Source organism: Athene cunicularia (assembly GCF_003259725.1).
Source record: "Athene cunicularia isolate RWA chromosome 2 unlocalized genomic scaffold, athCun1 chr2_part1, whole genome shotgun sequence".
In the NCBI taxonomy this organism is placed as follows: Eukaryota; Metazoa; Chordata; class Aves; order Strigiformes; family Strigidae; genus Athene; species Athene cunicularia.
The window spans coordinates 35,070,437-35,094,036 of NW_020799095.1; the positions used below are offsets into that span (position 1 = coordinate 35,070,437).

Genomic DNA, 23,600 nt, shown 5'->3' on the forward strand with positions numbered 1-23,600 from the left:
TCTCTCTCTCTAAAGGGAACCACAGGATTTGAAGCACAAATTGATAAGTGCTTGGAACTTGCAGAATACCTATACAATAAAATAAAGAACAGAGAAGGGTATGAGATGGTGTTTGATGGAAAGGTATGTATTGCAACTTCTTTTTCCCAGTTGGTCAACAGCACTTGCCTTAGTCCCCTATTGGATGCTACCAACAGGTCAAACCAAAGAGCAGGTGACAGAAAGCAGTGTCCCTTGTAAATAAAACCCATTTTTTTGCCTATGTGTTTCTTCCTCATGGGATCCAGGGACAAGGGAGATGAAGCAGCTGTGCATAAGTTTTCGGTTTGCTCAGTTTCATCACACTGGCATCTCAGGCTACACAGCACACACCAGCTCTCAGTAACAAAAATAAGTTGCAGTTTCCTAATAGCAGGGTCTGTTACGAGTGGGGATTACAGTGCCCCGCACAACTCTGAAAGGACAGTTGTGCAAAGTGTTTTTACCAGCATTCTCAGGTGGGCAGCCACAGGGACCTGCAGGGTCATCGCTGAGTTTGGCCTGCTGGGTCTGATGATGAGTGAAGGAACTGGCAGCAGTAGGAGTTGCTTTAACTCACACATTTAGCATCCAGCAAAGAGGAACATAGCAAAGCAGGCAACTGCTGGGAGATTGCAAAAATACTCAAAATATCAACTAGTTCTTACTTTATGCCTTTCTACTTGGTGTTCCCATGTAAGTTAAACTAGCTAAGACACTAGTGCATTCACATTATACAGCAGCTAACTGAATCAAACTGACAAGTAATAAATTTCATTAAATATAAGAAAATCTTAGACTGTCTCATGCACCACCTGTGACTCCTGTTTACAGAACCAGATTCTATAATATTCTGTCATGTAATAAAAGTAAATGACACAGTCATCACCTCTAAATTATCTGTAATAGGACCTTGCTTTACCACATGATCCCTTCAGCCTCTGGAGGAGACAGCACCTACAAAATCTAGATGCCTCTCCGTAGGGCATAAATATATTTGCACAGCTGTATGATGTGTTCCTTCATCTGACACCCTGGGAATAAATTGCCTAAAATTATCTTTTCTGCATTAATAATGATGATGACTCTCAGTGGACCACGATAATGAAAACCATTGACTGCTGTCACAATATGATGTATGAGAGGGAGGGAAGGCATGAACTTAATTGCAATTGAGATATTATGAGCATTTCTTACTGTGTAAACCATTATTATTCTGTGTTTAGCCTCAGCACACAAACGTCTGCTTCTGGTATATACCTCCCAGCTTGCGCAGTATGGAAGACAATGAAGAAAGAATGAGCCGCCTTATGAAGGTAAGCAGAGTCCTCCAGGACATCACACAGTGAAGAGTGAAACCCTTGCAGGCAGACAATCCCCAGAATGATCTATCTCCCAGGGCACACGGCAAGGTCACCTCCTAATATTCTGGCAAATGACACCTTTGTGGTCATTTTACTGCAGGTTAGTCTGGCACCACCTTACTCTGATCTCCCAAGTTTGGTATTCCCTGAGTTTGCCTCATCTCTAGAGCACTTACTCCTCTGTGTGTATTTACTGAAGTTACTGTGAACTGCAATCGCTAAACCCAGCAAGTGCGACAAATGCTCATAATACCATGGCCCTCTGGCATATGAAGAAGATGGAAAATGATTGTAGCAGTATGTTCTGAGCACTACAGAAAAGGTCTACTGTGTCCCTGTCAGCAATTTTGATAAAGGGGAAAACTCCACAGTGATTTTAAGACCAGGACAAAGAAACAGGATAAACACAATGTCTTTTCAGTGAGACATTTACTCCTTAATGGAGGTTAAGGTTTTTATCAATACTGGATGTAATTTCATTTTAACTGCTTCTTGTAGCTCTTCATCTTTTTTTTTTTTAAAAAAAAAAAAAAAGAAAACTTACTCTGTGTTTTGTTATAAAAATAATAATAAAGATCATGGTAATAATGGAAATAGTGATAATAATTATAATAATCATCGTCATCCCCTGCTTTTTTGTTATGCTGCAGGTGGCACCAGTGATAAAAGCCAGGATGATGGAGTATGGCACAACCATGGTGAGCTATCAGCCCCTGGGAGACAAAGTGAACTTCTTCCGGATGGTTATCTCAAACCCTGCAGCAACTCACCAAGACATTGATTTCCTGATTGATGAAATAGAACGCCTGGGACAAGATTTATAATAATTGAGTGTGAAAGTCTGTTCCTGGACCTCTAAGTAGACAATTAAGTTGTCACAAACTGTGCGAATGTATTTGTAGTTTGTTCCAAAGTAAATCTATTTCTATATTGTGGCGTTGGAATAGAGTACAGTTTAAAATCAAGAAACATGGCTCCTTTAAAGTCCTTTCCTGAGTTTTAGAATACCTCCTTAATAATTAGCTGCACAAAAAGCTGCATTGAAACAAATAAGGAAGAACAGAAGACACTTAAAATTTTATCCCCAATTTTAACATGATGACTACTTTAAATTAAAAGCAATCAGACTGAATGATGCCAAATTTGCCCACAATGATGACAAAATCAAATTGGGGGAAGTGGGAGGGGGCAGTGAGAAGCAGAGCATACGAGCTGTATGTTTAAAAGCTAAAGTATTTTGCCTTTTTCATAGTATTAGAACAGAATTTCTAATTTACCTATAGCAACATTTCAAATGTATTTAAATAGGTATAGTTTTACAAAAGGAAATATATATATATATAAAAAATCCTATTTTGTAAACTATATATATTTATTTTATATGGGTTATAAAACTGCAAGGACAGAAACTGAAAATTAACTAGGATTCTTTTTCTTTTGATGGAGGTGCCTCAAATATTTATTACTGCTTATTTTAATATATAAGCCCACATATTACATTCTTAAGAGGTACCAATACCTCATTTCTCCATGTCATTTGGATTGTACATCTCCAGGGTTGATTACTGAAAAACCTCAAGAGTACTGCAGCTCTTAAAACCACTTAATAAGATCAATTACAGTACAACAATAGGATGCTATTATTCCTAATTATGTTTCCCACTTGGCCTAACTAAGCAGATGCACAATCAATATACAGTGCTAACCAAGACTGAAATAAGGTTGTATTTGGATGGTTTCTGTGTTCTGTGGTAAAAAAGCCTATCCAAAAAAAAGTCACATCTGAATAAATGCTTATTTATGCAGACCAGAAGTACACAGAAAATTAAAATGGACTGAAATTCTTACTAAATAAATAGCATGAAACCTCATAGCTACATTAAAAGAGTAAGGAGTCCTTACGGATGTACAGGTCTGCAAGGCAAGGCCTAAATTAAATGTGACTAATCTGAGTGACAGGATGAGTAACAAACTGCTTTGTCAGAGGTTTCTCCCATGCTGGACTCTCCTTGTCTGGAGCGGCTTTTGAAATTGCAGAAAAAATTGAGATAAGGCTACATCTGCCTAGAACAGCCCATGTGGAGCCTCACAGCCTTTTTAGAAACCATGGGCACAGCTCTTGCAGAACTCATCTGCTACATCATTCCTTAACATTAGAGGTGACTCTGGCATGGAAAGTGAAATTTATCATCTTTTCCCTCCCAACATCTGGAAGTGTTGGTAAGAGTTCTGAGGCTTGGGCCTGTCTGCTTATAACCCTACTAAAGTTTTGGTTTTAACTTTGCCTAAACGGCCAACTTTTGTTTGTAAAGCAATATGGTTTTGCTGTCTCTAAAATACTTGAAGAGAAAAAAAAACAAAGTGTGATGTAGTTGTAATTTCATCTAAAATAGATAAATGGAGTATTAATTCAGTGTAATATCATGAGGACATAAAGTAAGAGGAAATAAATTGTGTCTGTAATTGTGTTGCCTTTATTATATTGATAGTACTGTTCTGTCACCTCAGATTGAGGCTGTGCACTTTAGATTTAAACTGTACAATGTTGCAAATCAACATGTGTTGCTGTATAAGCTTGTACAATATATTATTGATATGTCATTATTTGTGTGGTAGTAGTATTGACTCTTGATATTTTAAGAACTGCATTCACGCCAGTCCCTCTACTATATCTTTGCTTGGTATTAACGTCTCCTCCTCAGCTTTTGGGCAGACCTCTCACCTCACTTGGGTGGACTTCCATTGCTACCTGTGATGCATAGTGTTGCAAGTCAAGCTATAGAGGAGATGATACCAGTTCTATCAGGAAGGACTTCAATGCGACCTTTGCTAAACATGTCAAAATCAGCTGACTAATCACTGAAATACTGAGTAGAGCAGCAAATTAATTCTTTTTTCTTGCTGGGAAAAAGGCAAGCAAAGACCTTAAAAAGTAAAAGTAGTACAGGGACAATGATGAAGGTGATCAGTAGCCTGGTTACATCTTGCATGTGCAATTCTGTTTTAAAGTGCTAAGTGCAAACAACGTATTATTAGCTGTATGTGCAAATCCAAGATTTACATTCAGTGTTCCAGGAGAACCAACATCTTTTTTCCCACGTTACTGTATTTATTGCAGCCAGGAAAGAGCGGCATAGCAATCTGTTCTTGTGTTTGACCAAAGTATCTTATCTGTGGTGTTGATCTAAATCCAAATAAAAGTGTAAAACATGACTCTGGGTCTTTTCATTAGCAGCACTGATGGGCACTCTGAGCATTTATCACTTGTGCCATTTCGGAGCAAGGCCCCAATAAAGACAATGTTTAATTGTAACTTTATGTGTCTCCTGCTGGATTTTTTTCATGACAAGATGCATTCTGTTAATTATTGTAACATAAAAACCCACTTCTATCCCCAGACCCTTTTTGAAGCAATACACGGCACCAGCATACAAGAGTAAATCTGCCATCTGATATTCCTTTACCCTATCTTTACAAGATGGATTTAGTTGCTTTATTCTCCTCAGACAGGCTCAACAATTTTTTCTGTTTTGCTTTGTCGTTTCAGTCCATGAGCACTTATCCCCAAATTAACCGTACACTAATCAGCCTCCAGCACAGCAGTGAAAGCAGGTAGGGCACTTCCCAGGACAACACAGATAAGTGATGGCAACAATTAAAAGGACCATGAAGTAAAAAAGACACAACCACCAATACAAAAATTAAGATTTTAATCCCTGTGTCTCCCCTGGCTCAGGGCCTCGTTCCTCCAAAACCTGCCACCTGTCTGCTTTATTTTCCCTCCACCCTCTGAAGGGCTTCCCAGAGTGATATCAGCAGTTGAGAAAGAAAACAAAACAATGCCATCAAAGAAGCAGTGGTCAGAAAGCTTATGTCTGGAATGAGATTTTCTGTATAATTCCTTCAAGTCTGCAGCAGAATTGAGATGAATGCCTATGCCGAGTACCTGTGCAGAGCCCAGCTAGGAGCTCTGTAAGGAAATACAGGGAGAGAGAAGTTGTGGGGATAAGATACTACTTTTACCCCAATTAAGCTCTTTGTTTAGCACTGGGAGGGGGAGCACTGGTTTAGTATTTTTGAGTACTACCCCCACAAGAAGCGCATGAATCTTGGGCTTTGCTCTAAACCTGTTGCACCCAGAGCTGCATGGAGTCTCCCTGAGGGATGGGGAGTGGGAATGGATTTGCCCAACTGAGTTGAGCACAGAGTCCTGGCTGTGCGCAAGGAAGGCAAAATAAAATTGCCAAGAAAGAAGGAATTCACACGGCAGCCTGAGTGCCTGCTGTTTACAAAGGCTAGTTCCTTGGGCATTCTCCTAGGAGAACAAAAGCTCTGGTTTGCTATTACCACAAAACTCCCAAAAGAGCACCCTGCACAGGGAGAATCATGGATCTAGAAGAGGAGATGACCTAGCCGGTTTGTGGCAGCATACCTGCATGGTGATCTCTCATCTGCGGCTGGCGGGTTCCCATGCTGCTCTACAGCCCCATAAAGCTCCCAGGAGCCACGGCTCTGCCTCCCCCCATGCCACTCCACTGTGCTGCTTCTGCCTCTCCACACCAGTCCCCTGCTCCACCTTTTCATTCCTCTCTTCCCTCTTGCCCCTTTCCCACAACATGTATGTATGTGAGCACCTTAGCCATCTTCATAACTTCTTTGTGGAGGGATTAAGGTTCCTTTGAAATGCAGCCTATAGACTCAACTAAAACACCACCACGATGAGACTGGAGTCTTCAATCCAAGAAGTGGCTGTTTTTTCCTTTACCATAGGGTGATCCTGGTCCAAGCTAACACCACAAGCAGCACAGTGTCACTGGGTGACCCCATCCTGGAGCTGGTCTGCTGTGAAAGAAGGCAGAGCACCAAGAAAGAGCTCTGCAGGGAGGCCTCAAAATTTGACTGGAGCCATCCCAGTTGAATCACAGCCACAGTCCACTGACTGTGTTTAGTGCTCTTGGCAAATTGGTTTGTAGTTCACTTCCTAAATGTGGGTCTAAAAAAATCTGGTTTAGTAAAGCTGAAATAAACCAGGTTCTGTGAAGTGGAGACTGGCTGAATGAGCAAACCTGATGGTGCCCGTACATGGCCTCGTGCAGCTTTGACATACTGGTATGTGGTATCCTCTGGGATTTTACTCTGTGGTGCATAATTTCATCTAGAGACACACTTCCAACTACTGAAGATACTCATTCTTGCCTAAATGTATGCTGTATCAGGAAATGCACAGAGTGCAAAACTGTATAATGACAACAAAATACAGCAGAATATTTTCCTGATGATGTCTATGTGCTATGAGAGACAGCTATTATAGGCACCATCCAGTGCCAGCAGAACTGCAGACAGAGAACTGTGTTTGCATTAAAGCAAGCCCCATCTCAACTTGCATAAACTCTGTGGGGTTTTGTTTGTTGTTGATTATTATTTGGGTGGGAGGGGGTCACAAACACTGGCACATGATTTTGAAGTCCATAGCTATAAAGAACAGCAAGATAGTAAGTAAAAGTGATTTCTTGGCATGATATTTGCCTTGATACTCCGTAATTAATAGCTGCTAGGGTGGGTAATGCTTTGTCTTTTCAGTCCATGAGCACTTATCCCCAAAGAAAAAACAGTGTAGGTGGGCTCTCCTGCAGCTTTCCTAAATCCTTGGCCCTGGGGCCATGCTGGTCACAGCATGGGAGTGGCTGAGGGGGAGATAGGCAGGAGAAGTTCTCAGCCCAGCTGGCCTGACAACATAAAATGGACCACCCAAAGACATGGCTGATGAGCTGGTTGGGTGTCATTGATTTTAAGCTACTCATGAATGCTGCTTGCTCCTCTCAAATGGCCTCCAGGAGGGACCCATAGAGAAGCCCTCACCCACCCACCCTATAGCCTACGGCTCCAAGGAAGGCAAGTCTAAATATCAAGTTAGTTGTATTAAACACGTTCCAGAATGGTTAAGGAAGGAACAAAGCAAGACATAGCTCAAGAAAATGTACATCTTTTATCTGACTTAGCCAGGCTAACTGCCAAGTAGAAAATTGCTCTAGGTAGAAAACAAGCCCCATAGAAAGCCACAGGATACTGCCTTTAATGTGCTAAAGTCTTAGTCTTATAATGTCTGAACTATCAGCTTTCTATCTGACCAGTCTAACTAAAAGGAATAATTCAGCGATTAAGGGAAAACCAGGTGCTGCAGCTGGAAGAATTACAGACCTGACTTTGCTCTTCACTGAGAAGACAGAACGACTGCAGGTCATGGCACTGTTCATTACAGCACCGTAGGATGAAGGTGTATAGATTTTACACTGCACGTTGGAGCAAGAAATTGGGTCTGAGATTAGAGTCAGAGGAAAAGGACTATGTGTACCTCTTTTTGTATGAGAATAAAAGCCTATGTATGTTGCTGCTGAAATCTTTGCATTACAAAGAAAGATGAAAAAAATCTGTTCTATAAATGCATAAACAGAGCAAAGGCTATTTTCTCAAAGCACAGAAAACTCACAAGTCAAACAAATATGGAAACCTCCAGTTCTCCCAAACAGCTGCCCCTGTGCATGTTTTCACTCCAGCTGATGCCTGACGAGTCTTCCAAAGGCATTCAGATACCTCAGTTCCCTACTGTGAACCCAGATTGCTTAATCCCAGTCCTCTAGACTACTTGCTTTCATCCTGGGATCCATAAACCCCTAAGGATAATTTCCCAGGGGTCTGTGACCAACAACCGGGAAGACCAAGTTCAGGTATTGCTCTGCAGTATGGGAAATTTCTGAAGGGGTCCTCACCTTCCACAGAAAGGCTTTAGAGGCTCACAGTTAAAAAGATCTTAAAAACCACACTACTAGGCAACATTTATTTATGAAACACTTCATTTTGCATTACAAGTAACAGGCTCTAGCATACTACTGGCATCTAACCTGCACTGGGCCACTACAATCATACAAGATTTTAATTGTATAACAGCTGAAAGATATGCTCTGCACAACATGCATTCAACTAACATCCAGAATAGGAGTATACGAACACATAATTTACCTCATTACCCTAGAAACTTTTATTATTTTATATAATCTTGTATCAGTAAATTTCCATTCTCTCACATTTCTGCACTGCCTGCATGATGAACTTCTATTTTTCCTACCCATCCTCCTCTGTCCTGGAAATGAAAGTGGTTCTGGAAGAAAGAACAGATGTTTGGAACTTGATGTAAACATGATTTCACTGCTCTGAGAAACTAAAAGGAAATGGCTTGTGTTAAAATAGTTAGCTGCAGACTGCAGCTTTTTAAGCAGTCTATAAAGAGTGATGAGGCAGTGCGGTTGAGGACTGCACTCATGCCGGGACTGCCCGACAGAGCTCCCCAGGTGCTCCTGTGCTGAGAGGCAATGCCCACCATGGGAAGCAACTCCACAGCAGTCCCTGCCAAACAGCTTACTCTCCTAAAGCTAATCCAGCTAATTTCCCCATTCAGATGAACCACTGCTCTTTGTGTCATCACATTGGCAACCAGCTGAAGCCCAAGCCTTCTAGCAGTAAAAGCCGCACCAGCTCAAAATTTAAAAGCACGAAAGAGACTTGGTGCAAAGCTTGTGTCAGGACTTTGTCTCACATGATGATTTTTCTCTTTCACCAATCTTTCCTTCTGATGAGGAAAGACTGTGGAAATAAAATATGAACCTTTCAGGCAATTAAAACAGGGACACAGGGTATTCAGAGCTGATTCATTTCCTTTCACCAGTTCCCGGATGCATGACTTCCACCAGAATGCCTGATAAATCCTCCCGGCTGCAGAAAGCTCAAAGAAACCAGGACAACACCTCTGCATAGTGCCTGCAATGAGAATTCCCAGAGACCAGGCCAATAAAGCTGTCCTTCCTGGGGCAGGTGGGATAGCGCACCTTCCTTCTTGCAGCAGACACCAAGTCCCACCTGGGAGCAGAACACATCTGGATGAGTTATGAATCCCCTGCAACATATTTATTTCCACATACCTTCTCCATCCCTTATTCTATGGCTATGGCTCTTGCACCAAGGTGTAGACTGCTACTCCAGACAGACCTGTCTACATTAAATTTGGGAGACTGAGAATTAAACTGTATAAATAATGAAACTAATGAGAGTTGGTGAGGATGATATAATAAAATGCAGAGTCCTTAAGTAAGCTTCTACCAATCAGTGAGATTTGTGGCAGTTCTGAATAGACACATCAATAGAAATTTTTAGACTGAAAGATTATCGTTGGGTTATTTTCTGTAACAACTTTGGATAAAAATATAATTGTTTCCTGTTTGCAGCCTACAGACCCAATAAGCTCCCTCAGGAATAAGTATCCAACAGGCAAATGATAAATGGCTGGGTTATGAAATAGTGTAAGTGCCTCCATATCTCTCTGTCCTTTTACCTTCAATGCAAATAAGTTGCAATACTGCTTACTACAGAGGTGTTTTCCGTTCTTAATCAAACAGATATCTGTTTATTTATATCTCAGATTTACTAAAATTTCGGTAGATGTCAGTAGTTGAAAGAAATTATCACATTAAAGTGAAATACAAAATACGTAAGATTAACAGTAGTGCTCAAAAATGTCAGTTGATGAACACAGTGCCTTGTTTGTGCATAATATGGCTCAATTTGTGTTAATTCCTTTCTCCCTTTGCCATTTCTCTTAATTCACAGTGTCATGTCTTTATGAGCTGGTATTGCAGGAAAATCTACAAGCAAAGCACATATTGTTGATACGACACCAGCAACTCAAGAGGTATGAACGGATCATCTCACAACTTTGCCATTGCTCCTGAAACCGTGATAGACTGTTTACCACTGTGATAGACTTTGTCTTCTACAGATGACAATTTGCAATCACTTTTCTCCTTTTCTTCACCTATTTCAGCTACATCATTATGAAAAAAGAGATAAAAATAATCAAACTCAAAAAAACCTTCCAGTGATTGGATCTGATTGTAGATGCCTCAATTGCAACGCAGCTGAAATTACTGATGCATTACAGCTCTTGAAAGCAATTTTCTTGCAGCAACTCTGGTAGGAATCTTAAATAAATTGTAGCTATTGATCACTAGCCTTCATATTTCCCACACAGAAATTCTGGCTCTTTGTTCACATTGTAAGCATCCTCACTTGCTCCCAGGTTTGTTTTTAGAGTGAACCAACTAATCCTTGTCTATAGGAAACTGGCCACATTTGACAGGATATGTCACCACAGAGTCTGATCTAAGCAGACAGCATAGACGCAGACTGTACCAAGTTTGACTTCTGCATCACAGGGGATGCTGCAATTTCAGAAATACTCCTGCTTTCAGGTACACAAAACCACCCTAGTGTCCTGCATAAAGGCATCATTCTGCAGGCTGTAACAGAGCCCTCTCAGAACTCATAGAATCATTTTGGTTGCAAAAGACATTTAAGATCACTGAGTCCAACCATAAACCTAACACTGCCAAGTCCACCACTAAACCATCTCCCTAAGTGCCACATCTATACATCTTTTGAGAAGTGTTGAAAAAGTAGTAATTATGCCTCAGGACTAACCCGTGGTACCCTGAAGAGACCTGGTCAAAGTGCTATGCAGTGTGGATGTGGGCAACATGCTGGCTTTCAGCAGGGTGGATGCAAATCAGCCCAGCCAGCCAGCCCAGGGTCTCTTTTGAATCAGTCCACAGAGGTAAGACAGATATAGTGACAGGACCAATGTATTAAATGAATCTGAGCATATTCCTGCTCCAGACAAATACCTAGTAGCAGGGGTTAAGATATGCCGCAATATCTTTGTTCAAGTGTATCTGATGAGGCACTGCAGTAAGATGGTGAGTGGTTTCATTTTATCTTGGGACTGATAGGAAGGAGATCCTCAGAAATGGGGAATGAGATCCTCATGGGTGTCAATGGTCTCTCTGCAGGGGTCTCACTAATAGCACATCTTATGAGACTGCTGTGCTGCTGCTCAAGTGGGTTCTCAAGGGTAGCTGGCAAACAGCTGTGCTCCATTACCTGGCACGTGAATATTTAAAGCAGAGCAGAAGGGACAGCATTTTGGAACAGTGCCATAAATAGCTCTCTTCTCCATGCTTTCCTGCTTTCTAGCCCAATCAAGATGCTCCCTGCCCCTCTTGTTCCTATAAGGAACTAATACTGCCCAAGCACTTCTGACTCCTGAGAAAACTCACCCTGTTGCAGGACCTTTGCTCATATACAGCGTGAGCCAGGCTCTGTCCTGCAGCGATAGCAGCATCCCTACCTCTCTACCCAGCAAGGACTCCAGCACTTTGTTTCTTTGTTGTCTTTTGCCCCTTCTGTAGGAAAATTAATGTATACAGCCACTGGCTCCAGAATTTAGCTCAGTGCCATAAAATAATTGAATGAAAACAACTGTGTTCTTAGCTGCCTTATGCAGTAAGTCCCAGTGAGGAGGCAAAGGCCTCAGCTGATATAACCCTACCTCGAAGTCCTTCCTGTCCACAGTAGTTCTGTGAGCAGAAATTTAGAAAACTAAGGGTGGATCCTCATTTCTGGCCACCCATCCCTAGTTTAAATGCCCAGGACCATGAACAAGCTGTTGTTGTCCATCCCCTTGCTAACTTGATTCCCATGAAGGATTGCCACAGTAAAGGCAACAAACAGCAGACAGAATAGACTGAAGGTCAAGAAAGACACACAGGGGAGGAGGTCTCCCCACTTGTTCAGTGGTTCAATTATTGCAACCTTCAAAAACACCACAAGATCTCAGGTCCAAACTCTAATTTTGTCTAATGATGAGACCTGAATCCACGCCAGCACACTCCAATAAAGTGCTCATTGGTGCTTATAGGGGCAAGAAATGCTCTTAATCCCTTCTGCTGGCATGTGGTCTGAATGAAACTATGAAGGGATTGGTACAAAACTGGTTAATAAATGTGCCCAGAGAGTTTTCTGTAGGTCACACAGAGAGTGGTTCTGCATGAACCTCTCCCAGACCTCATTTTGTTCAGCTTCTTACTAATGACTTGGACAGTGAAATACAGACTACATCTATCAATACCTTACCTAAATGGTATGGTGCAAGAAGGGGCAGAAGTCGGTGAAGAACAGGGGAAGGGTGACAGCTGAATTCAAATTAATCTTGGCAACCTGGAAAAATAGTCTTAAAAAATAGGTAAAGCTCAGTAAAAGCAACTGAAGGGTGTCACTTCAAGTGGGACTAAACACAGTCATAGACTGGGGGTGGGTGGGTTATACAGCAGCCTTTCAAAAAAGGGGGTCAGTTACTGGTGAGCAATTTCATTATCAGAGATAAAATGGATGTAGTCATTCTGGAATACGTGAGTGGAAAAATGGCTTGCACCATAGACTGAGTCATCCCTCTGATTTGGTCACCAGTGATGACTAGCACACCGTCAATGGGCACATAGTACTAAGTTTTAGGGATGACACTTCCAGGAAGACATTAAGATGACAACAACAATAATTATTAGCAATCAAAAAACGTACAGTCTGCAAGGAAATACTGGAAGTTGAACTGTCTGCCTAAAAAACAATGTCAAAAATTATGATGAAAGTCCTCTAATACCTAGACGTTTGCTATAGAGAGGATTTTATTTTTTTTTCCTCTGTGGTCATGAAGGCTCAGACAAGAAACAATGTGTTCAAACTCCAGCAGAAAAGTTTCAATTCAATATTAGAAATAGCTTTCCAGTGGTAAAGGTAACAAAGCCTCAAAACAGCTTACCTTGGGAGACCATGGGATGCTGGAGGTCTTCAGAGCAGGGCAAGTGAGTGTTAAGTGAGGAACAGCTGATTCTGCTTTGAACAGAGGGATAGGCCAGGGGTCCTCCTGAAGTCCTTCCTGTTCTATGTTTCTGTGACTCAAGGTAGCAGCCCCAGGTTAATCTGTGACTACCTGTAACTCCTTTCAATGACACTTTGCAAGACTGTGTCAGTGCTATGGATCAACGTGAAATTAATTTCTAGGAAGTCGACTATAGCAAGAGAGTTGTCTAGATGTCAGCCAACCAGTGTCATAACAGATGTAAGGAACTGTACTGATTATCCTCCTTTGGCAAAGGCAGTGACCTTCTGAACTGCCAGCTCACCAGACTGCTGCTGCCCTATGTTAACCTCACAGTTAGCTGTCTCCTCCTCAAACATTACCTGTTGCAAAACACAGCAGAAAATTCTTTAAAAAAAGTTTCTCCAATATGTGAGAGAGGTCAGAACAAGAAATCCAGATTACACTTGCAATTGAAGTTTGAAGGTAATGAAGAAAAGCAGGAAGAGGAGACAAGGGTGTGAGTTTCAGTTTGTGCCCATCAGCTCTGCTGGAGGAGAAGCCTGGGTGCTCATCTTGACCCCTTAAAACAAGGACTGGGGAAACAAACTGTTTTGTGTGGTTTTTTTTCAAATTTGTCAGCTTGCTTTGCCTACGTATTCTCACCACACTATGTACTGGCAGATTAAGCATTTGTTTATATAGATATTACAAGATTCTAAGTAGATAAAGCAGGGCTTAGAGCTGACAGCTGGGCTGTGCCTTTGGGGCACAGGAAGGGAAAAGAGAGGAATGGGTGTAGGATGGAGGTGGCTGGACAGGGGTTGTGATTTCCCTTGGGGCTGGAGAAGGGGGACAGGCCCTGATGCTGCACATTGCAGGACAGTTCTGGTCTAGTCCTGGATGAAATAGAGAAGCCAAATCTGGCTGGTGGCAATGCCTCTTGAATTCATCTTTCCAGCTGAGTGATCTTGGATGTTCTCTCACCCTGACTCGCCTTGAAAATTAACCCAGTGCGGTGGTGAACAGGTGATAAAATATCCCTGTATCCTTAGTTACTGACAGATATATGTTGGAGGAAGGTAGCTGTAAATCCCGCTCCTCTACACCCACACAAGCTGAGTTTAATCCAGCCCCTGCCTGAGTCCATGGCAATATTACCACTGACTGCAAATGGACTTGGACCGAGTTTATGAGCCACATAATTTACAGGATGTCTTGGCTGCCTGAACTAATGTCCATCTGTTTCAATGCCATTTATGACACCTAACAAATTGGTTGAGCCTGGGGGCTAGGCAGGGCCTGACAAGCAAATGCCAAATGGAAACTCGGACTGTCACTGCTGCTGCAAAGCAGCTCTTTGGACGCAGCCATTTCTCAGGGAGCTTTCCTCAGAGCAGCACTCACGCACTTGCTCTTCACCTCCTTGACAAGGGGTTACCCAAGCAGCGGGGTGCCTTTAGGGTCAGCAGGAGTGGGAGGAAGCAGCTGATCGCCTATCCCCACATTGCCTCACCAAGTCCTCACACCCCATGACAGGCAGCAGCCAGTAATGGGTGTCCATCTGCTTCCTAGACAAGTAAGGTGTTGCCAAACAATTACAAAGGTCTACAGGATTAAAAAAAAACTGGTTCCTGACCTGCACATATTTTTGGAGGTAAGTATTCAATTTGTATGCATGAGGAAATTAAAATAGACACCAGAGACTGGGTAACAGCTACTACACTCTGGCAGTCCAACTAAGAAAGCATATTTCCCTTAAAAAATTAAGGGGGGAAAATTAAGAAATAAGAATGAAGAGACTTGGAAGAAGAATAATTAATGTTTTTTTAATCTATTCAAGTCGACCTGAAATGAATTTTTCTTGTGGAAACAAAAACTGTATATGTGTCTCTCCACAATTTAATTTCTGGTCCACCAAATTATGTTAAAACTAATGTTGTATTTGGGGGGGGGATTATTTAGCCTCTTGAAACTGACAGTTTTTTTAACACAGGTGAAGATTTCAACAAAAACTTATTTCAAGATTACTGTCTTCATCTTAAAAACGCAGAGATTACGTATCTCATATATGTTCAGATTGTAGCTACACTTCTGTCCAGCATAACTAGGTGATTGATTCAAGTTGGTTTGATCCAAGTTACATTTAGAGCACACTTGGCCCTCTTCTCCCCTCAGACCTCACTTCATTTCTGGGGGAGTTTTTCCTTTGCCCCGCACACTTGACAAGCTCTTGGGAAAAAGTCCATCACAGCCAGCCGTGATGTGGCTGGAGACTGAGATGGCCTCACACTGCCTCCTGACAGGACCACATTTGTGCGGTAATTACTGTAGTGTGGGTCAGCTCTCCCTTTCTGTATCATTTTGCCTGTGACAGGTCAGTGAGGGTAAGGCAAAAGTGTGGGAAGAAGCAGCAGTTTAAACCAGACCATGATGAGGACAGATGAACCCCAGTACTCTGCAGCAGATGTGGCTTTTCCTCATGCACACCCTCAGACTGGGAACATGGGCCTTCAGTAAAAACTTCCACCAAAGCAGAGTTACCATGAGTGTAAATTGACTCATTTCCATCTCATCAATTCACAAGTTTGTTTCTCATTCCTCACAACGATTACCTTGAAGGTGTATTTGTAGAGGCAGAGGCAGCCTGGCAGCCATCCCACACGAAATGATGGATTTTGTGAGCCAGTGAAGCATCGCGTGACCATGCAGCCTTCCTTCCACTCAGATCACTGGGTACCAGACACAGCTCTTTGAGGTTGAAAACAAATGAGAGAAAACTAGCCAAATGCTTTGGTTAATGTCAAAACTTCTTATCAGACGGTGGAAAAGATCAGAGGCAAAAGCTGAAATGCGCAGCACAGACATAACTGCTGGCAGGAGACAGGGCAGGGCAGCAGACACTCCCATGGGTACTGCCACTTGGTAATGTGTTTTTAACTTACTGTAATTTTTTTCTGCTAAATGGGGAAAAGGGAAGGTGGGGAAAGAGGTCTTATTTTCGCAGGTATTTTCCACTGAGAGTGTTTTCAAGAACTTGGCTGAAGGAGGAGATGGAAGAAAAGCTCATATTACATAGAAAATGCTGCAATAGCACATTATGCTGAAAACACTCATTTACCAAAGAAGAAAAAACTTCTCCCCTCACAACTGCAGACGGTAAAAACTGTGCACTGAGACGAATTATAACAATTGTCATGCGAGAGTGTTTTCAGCACTTGGGTGTGGAGGGAAATGAAAGGTGTTATGTGCTGGCCCTTCAGCTCTGACAAGTGCCTTTGTTTTAGAGCTGGACTGTTTTTGACATCACACTAGGGCTCATGATAGTCTCTTCAGCTGGCTGAGATGCCTATCACATGCTATGGAGTCTAGACGTTGCCTTTTGTGGTGATGTCTTCCCTCTCTCGTAGTGCTCTGAAGCAGTGAAGGAACCAATGAGATGCCATCTTTTGCTTCTGGACAGCATGAGTGAGCACAGGGTCATTAATTTGGAGCCAGATGCCTTATCCCAGCTATACATGTAAAGGTTTCCAAAAGTCTTCTGCCTGCAAGCAGTGTTTTCAGGGTAACACGGCTGAATACAAAACACACTGTGGTTTGACCACTCCAATGTGATCATTTAGGCTTTTTTAAATTTAACTACCTAAATTCCCAAGTTCCTCCTATAGCTCATGGAGATAGGTAGGTGCCTCTTCAATGTCTCAGAAGAGACCCCCGTGCTTCAGACTAGGTGCCAAGTTAAAGGAGCAGAGAAGAGTTAGGTACACACACACTTTATTTCATACAAATGCGAATCTTTGGCTTCCCTGCAGCCAAGGGCAACTTACATTTGTACAGAAAGAGTGAAGGTGCAGCCCTTACAGTAGGCTGGATATTTTGAACCTATAGATCAACTGCTGGTTTATGACAGAGAAAATGAACAATTTTTATTGACCACAAGAGTTTCAGTTTAAAAGAGGTACCAAACTAAGATCTGTCTTTTACACGAGAAATTAAAGTATTCCAAATTGTGGCACCCTGGATGTGGGAAGGGATTCTGCATTACAGCTGCTGGATGAAATCCCAGCCTTTCAGCAGTCAGCAGTAAAACTCCCATCTATTGTAAGGATCGCAGGATTCCTCTGATATCCATGTGGCGTTCTGAACGTCACTGGGTTTTCTTCACTAAAAGGATGATGTTTCCAGAACAGGTAGTTATTTTCTACACCACACAGTCGCAATCTCGTTGTTCTCACGAGAATCAGACCTCCAGTGAGTGGCAGGTTTGACTGCTTAATAGAAACCAGAATTTGACAGGGGAAGGGACAGAAAGCTGCTGTAGACATCAGGCATCAATAACGCAGAGCTCCACTGAACTAGAAGAGCTGAAGGATTTACCTGACACACTGGTACCCATGGGGGGAGGCCACTAAATGTGAAAGTGACTGCCATCATTAAGAAGATGGATTTCTTTGTTAGTCTTTCGTGTAATTTCTCTGTACCTCAACTGTACTCAGGAGTTCTTATAATTTTTTCTCCCAGTGACTCATTTAACAACCTGAAATGTTTTGCTTCGTTCTCACCTTGGATGTCATTATTTTACAGAGAGACAAGCTGACCTAGGACTGTGCAATTAAAATATTAAATCTGTAAACAGACTAAAACTACATCAGTAGCGCTTGGGATATACTTTACCCTTCATTACTACCTAGCTGGAGAAAGATGCTAATACAGTTAAACAGCACGATATATATATGATTACAGTGATTCCTAATTTTTTCCTAGTCACATATTTTCATCTAAGCATTTTAATAACCAAGATTTATAAATTCCTTAGATAAAAACGTTCCTCTCATTTTCTTATATGTTCATAATGCATGAATCTGTGTCTCTCCTCAGTATCTCATTTTCTTTTATTTCTTTCTCCTCTCATTTTTATATCTATATCATACTTTGTCTTAATCCAATTTTTACTGCCATATGTCTATAAAGATAACGTTTTTATCAATGAGGTGCACATCAGAGATGAATAGCAGCGTGGAATTAAACCTACTAAGCTGTGAATAAAAGAAACCTTTGTTGTACTTTGTAGTTAACTTTCTGCCTAAAAACATCTACTTTTTCTGTAGAGGATATTTTACATAATGTAACTTAAAAAGAAAAGCTCAAAGCATAGGTACCTGGACTAGTTTGGGGAAGAGTGAGTCAGAGAGATTATAGCAGGGCATGAAGTCAAGCTTTCACATTTCATGTATTAATTGGCCACTAAGAAGGAATGTCTGAAGAGTAGGAGGAGAGTTAATTTTGGTGGGCACTAACAAAGAGCAGAGAGCTTCCTCGTGCTTTTATTTCTCAATCCTGCTCCCATACAAATTAAGCCTGTGAAGGTTTTTTAAAAGTCAAGACAAGCAGACGTGAGGATCGCTGCGCTGGGATAAGGAGATGGTGTCTGTTTACAGTCTTACCACCTCCACCTAGGTCTTCTGCTGCAAGTACTGGATGCAGTGAAGTGGTGCTGGGCTGCCGCATCTCTGAGCATCCCAGCACATGACAAAGCTGGCCATCAGGATAATGCTTTCCTCTGGACCAAGAAAGTGTATGTCAGAAGATGGTGTTAAAAAATGTTGCAAGTATTGGAGGTGCTTCGGAGCTAACTCCAGTTCCTACAATCTGTCTATTTCAGTTGGTGGCTGAAATCCTGACCATGCTGAAGTCAGAGATAAAAGTGCTGCTGACTCCAGAGGTTCCAGGAGCTCACTGGCCATCTTTGCTCCTTGCTTCCTCCAGAGCTGGTCGGGTTTGATGGTCGTTTTTTGTGTGTTGAGAAGCTGCAGTGACAGAGGGGCTGCATTTTGACCATGGGTAAGGTGGTACCCTCTCCTGCACTTCTCGAGAGGATGAGCTTGATACAGACAGACAATTTGGCCTTTTTAGAGCTAAACTGTAAAGCCACCCTGGGCATGCACAGAAGATAGAAAAGAACTGAAGCTGTAAAATTAGCTGCTTCCAAGCAGAGTGATGGGCAGAAACTGGCAGGCTAGCACAAAGATGACTGGGAGTCCATCCTCCAGGGCTAGGGGTAAGAGAGAGCTGCCAGTCACCCTCCAAAAACATGGATGCTGATTTATTCCCCAAGGAAGTCAAAGAGAAAGAAGAATTTAAACCTTATCAGTTTATCCAGCTCCTTAACATCACAGCAAGTCATTGACCCTTATTCTGGGTGGACTGTGGCATGACAAAACAATTCTTTATCAGAAATTAAGCCAGGAGTTTGTGTTTTATTTGAATATGAATAGAATGTATGCAATGACTTTAAAAGACTTATAAAATGATAACTCTATAGTGTTTGAAAAGTATTTGGAAAACTTAGCAACTACAACATACAGAAGCACTTCACTGTTATAAATAAATAGAAACAGGAACATTCAAAGGAGAGTTCAAGGTCCTGCCCGTGTTTTTTGAAGCATCCTACAGACCCCTGTGGCAGGGATTACATTCTCTTTTAATTCTGCAGCATGGTTTATTTTCTGCAAAATTCCATAATGCAAGGATAACAGAAGTAACTCTACCAGGGTAAATGAGACATTGTCTTTCATTCACTACCCTAAAACGATGTTTTCTATTAGAAGAGCTTTAGGTGGAATGTACCTGGGACATACTAAGCAGAAGAACAGGGATCAAGACAAGATTAACCAGGATGACGAAAACCTTGAAGTACACATTAGCTTATGTTGTTAGTTTGTGCCTTTCTGTATACAAAAAAGTGGATTATACATGTATGCCCTATTATTCAACAGGCATTAATGACTGTTAGCATTTACACAAACTCCGTTAAGTCAGCTGCATTTCATGGCTAGTGACTAATCTGCTACTTTTTCTATACCTTTATAGAAAAAACTTGGAAAATACGTATACTATAGATTTCTTCCTCTTTATGAGCTGTTAAGACTACAAAGAAATCGCCACATTTTCTAAGAGTGAATTAAGAGACAAGGGGTTTTTGTCTAATAAAAGAGTTCTACATGTTCTTGGTCTACTTGCTACTGTGAGAATTGTAGTTTTTAAAAAGAAATAAACACAGCTGCAATTAGTCATAAAGCTTAGTAAGCAAGAGGCTTTACCACACAGAGATGCAATGAAAAAAAACCCAAACCTGTAGTTTTAACAACTTCCCAGTTCTAAAATTCTGAAAAAAAACATGTGGTTCAATTTTTAAATGGTGGTTTTAAATTCATTATAGTCTTCTGGAAACCCAGTGAAGACAAGGATATTTCTGAAGTGGTCATGAGTTAGACTGCAGAATTGTGAGAAAATTTTAAGGATTTGGCTGTGTATGTAGTTGTAAATGGAAATTATTGTGTTAGTCTGATTCAAGTACAGGAAATTATTTTCTTAGACACAAGTGTTGGGGGTTTTTAAGTAGATTTCAGGTTGTTTAATCTGCTTAAACTATTGATAAATGGCACATGAGAAATATTTCTTTTCAGATTCATCCCCTATTTTACAATAAAAGTATACGGTATATTTTTTTCCCTCCTTATTTGTATAAAGAGCCATAAGCAATATCTGCTTGTAAAACTCAACACTTGATTAATCATGTGGCCATTAGTGTATTCAGATGGACAGTTATTAACCACAATTATCTAATGAGAATAGATACTCTGTGCATGTAACTGACACCCAGAGAAAATGTGCAGGCAAAATATGTATGGCAATTTGCCCTACAATGCTTAACGTGTTAGGAGCGCTTACCAGTCCTCATTTTCTACCTGGTGCTTCACAGTCTTTAATATTCTTCTGAAAATAGGAAGTAGATAATCTCTGCTTTCCTTAAGACACAAATGGCTGTTTAAATGAAATCAGTAACATATCCCACTTACAGCAAAACATTATTGATGCTTCTCCCAGTTTTCCTTTTCCAAGCCCTAAAATGACAACACACTGAACGTTAAATTAAGCAGGACGTTTTAATGTTCAACAAGAAATTGTCCAGCATTAACTCAGCTCACTTAACTGCTTCTGAGTATCCTGGAGGTTCTTCTGGGTACTGCTGCAGTATCTCTGGGAGCTCTAGCTTTCTCAGTCGGCATGGTCATCAGCTCTGTTGCTCTTTTCAGGATACCAATCAGAAAAGCTATTTCTTCTCACAAGTACAGGCTTTCCTGTTGAAACAAATGTCAAGAATTTCAAAGCTATCAGGTAGCTACTGAGATCAGTCTGAAAAATGCCACGTCAACTAAAGTACAATGTAGTGACAGATGTGGAGCTAAAAATACCAGTTTACAATTTTTTGAAGTCAGCCCCTACTGAGAGAAGTATTGCAGGCTCAGTGCCTCAAGGTCTGGGCACAGATATGGACTAGCAAGCAAGAAAAGCAATATGCGGGAAGAGCCAAGGGTTGCAGCGAGGGGAGGTCCCACTGCTCCCTGGAGCACAACGCTCCTGGGGCTGGAGCACCATGGGGTTAGAGCAGCTGTGTTGGCCCAGCTGTGCTGCAGCAAGTCATGGCCTTGTTTTATCCGCTGTGCCAACAGTCTGGATCCTCATCACCCGAGGGTTCCCTTGTGGAGGGAGAAACTGCTACTGTTCACTTGAAAAGCTACAGGAGATTTAGCACAAAGGCAGACAGCTCTACCCTCCATAACTCATACTCATCCCATACTAAGGTGTGTGTCCATCATGTGCAATAAAAAACACATGGGCACTCTGCCCCTGGCAGACTCCTGAGACCTGCTATTACATTTTACATCACAAATGTTTACCCAAGGAGTTTATCTTCTGTTTCTGCCTCTGAAGATACCCCCTTTCATTAAAAATACCTTCCAAGCACTATCTGACCCTCCTTGCAGTTTTACCCCTACTATGATTCTCACTCCTGTATCTTTCCTTCAAGTTAATGTGACAAATTGCTGTGAGCTGGATATCGGCCTTTTTTCACTGAAAAAAAATTGACCCATTTTAATTTTTTACTATTCTGTTTTAAACTAAGGTCAAGCCTTAATCATGCAACATTTGTTACTTTTATTTTTTTCCCTAGTATAGTTCCTAACACACAGAGAAAAGTCCTGGAGCTTGAATACCCTAAGTAGCACATTCTCAAATATTCAATGTTTCTCCAGAAAGGTGTGATTAAAAATAGGAAAGGGAATTGCTTTGCAGACCTCAGCATCTTCTGGCTATTTTCTTCCTCTAATTGCTGAAGTTGACCACTAAAGCCAGGTTTAGTGCCTGATGGGCCATTTCAGCATTCGGAAAAAAAGACACTTAAAAAAATGCAGTGGCCAGCTTTACCGAATCATTGTGTCAAATCTATATAAAGTCACCCTACTAATAAATTTAATGAGAAAATAGCTTTCTATTGATGTAACAGGCTTCTGTTTCCAGACAGAGCAAGGGACTACTGGCAAGCGTCTGCTTTTGTCTGTCATTTTCCTTCTCTGGACTCTGATTTTATTATCATATTACTGTAGTGAAAAGCACAAATCATCTGGACAGCAATGGCAAGGAGTTGTATCTCACCACTCTGATGTCACTGAATGACTATATTTCAAGGCTTTGTCATCATATAACTTTTGTGAAAAATACCCACCAGTTTGAGGACTAGCATGCAAATAAACAGGAGCAGGCTACATGGGTCTCCTCTGAGTCACATCAGATAGATATTTCAGCCCTGCTTTTGCCTGTGCCCTTCACTCTTGGCTGGCTGCAACAGCTGCCTGGCAGCGGCTCCCTATGGAGCCTTTTGCACTTATCCATGGGGACCAGGGGCCGGGGTCTGGGATTACCCCAGGGGGGGAAAGTCAGACATTACAGCACAGCAGGATAAGTTCTGTTTTCCCCGTAGTTTTATACACTGCAAGCAAGTGTTTCATTGCTATTGCTCTATTTGTAATCCAATTACTTCGGGCGATGATCCCTCCCATCCAACAGCGGGAAACGCTGCTTTCTGAATTGCACACATTTATTTTGATTTGTATGCAAAATTCCCACAGTAGAAATAGTGCTGTGATATTGTAGCTTTTTCCAGGCTCGATTCCCTCTCCTTTAAATTAAGAAGGTACTGGACTGGAGCACTAACTCAGCATTGTTTCAGCTTTCTATCAATATTCAAATTGCCTCCCAGCAAACTAAGCCCACTCATGTGCTAAAAAACAGCTGTGAGCAAATCTTATTTGGGTCTTTGTGTGAAAAGCCACAGGATGGAGATCGTAGAAACTGTGTGACCTTGCTTTAAAATGCAGCTAAACTTTAGTGGGTTTAGATGAAACATTCCAGAAAGACCTAGTGATTGAGATGTGTGATGTGATACCTGGAAAAGTGACCCCAATTTCTGGTTACTGACCCTCATCTTACCTGCTACTGCTGCAGAAAGCTCAAGTAGCTGTGCAAAGACAAGTGTGAACACCCTCAGACTCTGACAAAGGTGATGGCACTTTTCTATCAACAAGAATTAGATGGGGAAGAAATAATGGGTTTTGTTTTGGAAAATTTTGCGAGTA

At 41.5% G+C, this 23,600-nt stretch overlaps 1 protein-coding gene across 1 annotated transcript in view; it reads left to right on the plus strand.

The window, feature by feature from the left end:
• The window catches only part of GAD2 (glutamate decarboxylase 2), a 39,405-nt gene extending 34,810 nt beyond the window's left edge, over nucleotides 1-4,595 (plus strand). The window contains exons 12-14 of the mRNA XM_026842303.1: nucleotides 16-123; nucleotides 1,245-1,334; nucleotides 2,033-4,595. Coding sequence (XP_026698104.1) covers nucleotides 16-123; nucleotides 1,245-1,334; nucleotides 2,033-2,206 — 372 coding nt within the window. The 3' untranslated portion in view covers nucleotides 2,207-4,595. The remainder of the gene's footprint in view (nucleotides 1-15; nucleotides 124-1,244; nucleotides 1,335-2,032) is intronic.
• The last annotated feature ends 19,005 nt before the right edge of the window (nucleotides 4,596-23,600 follow it).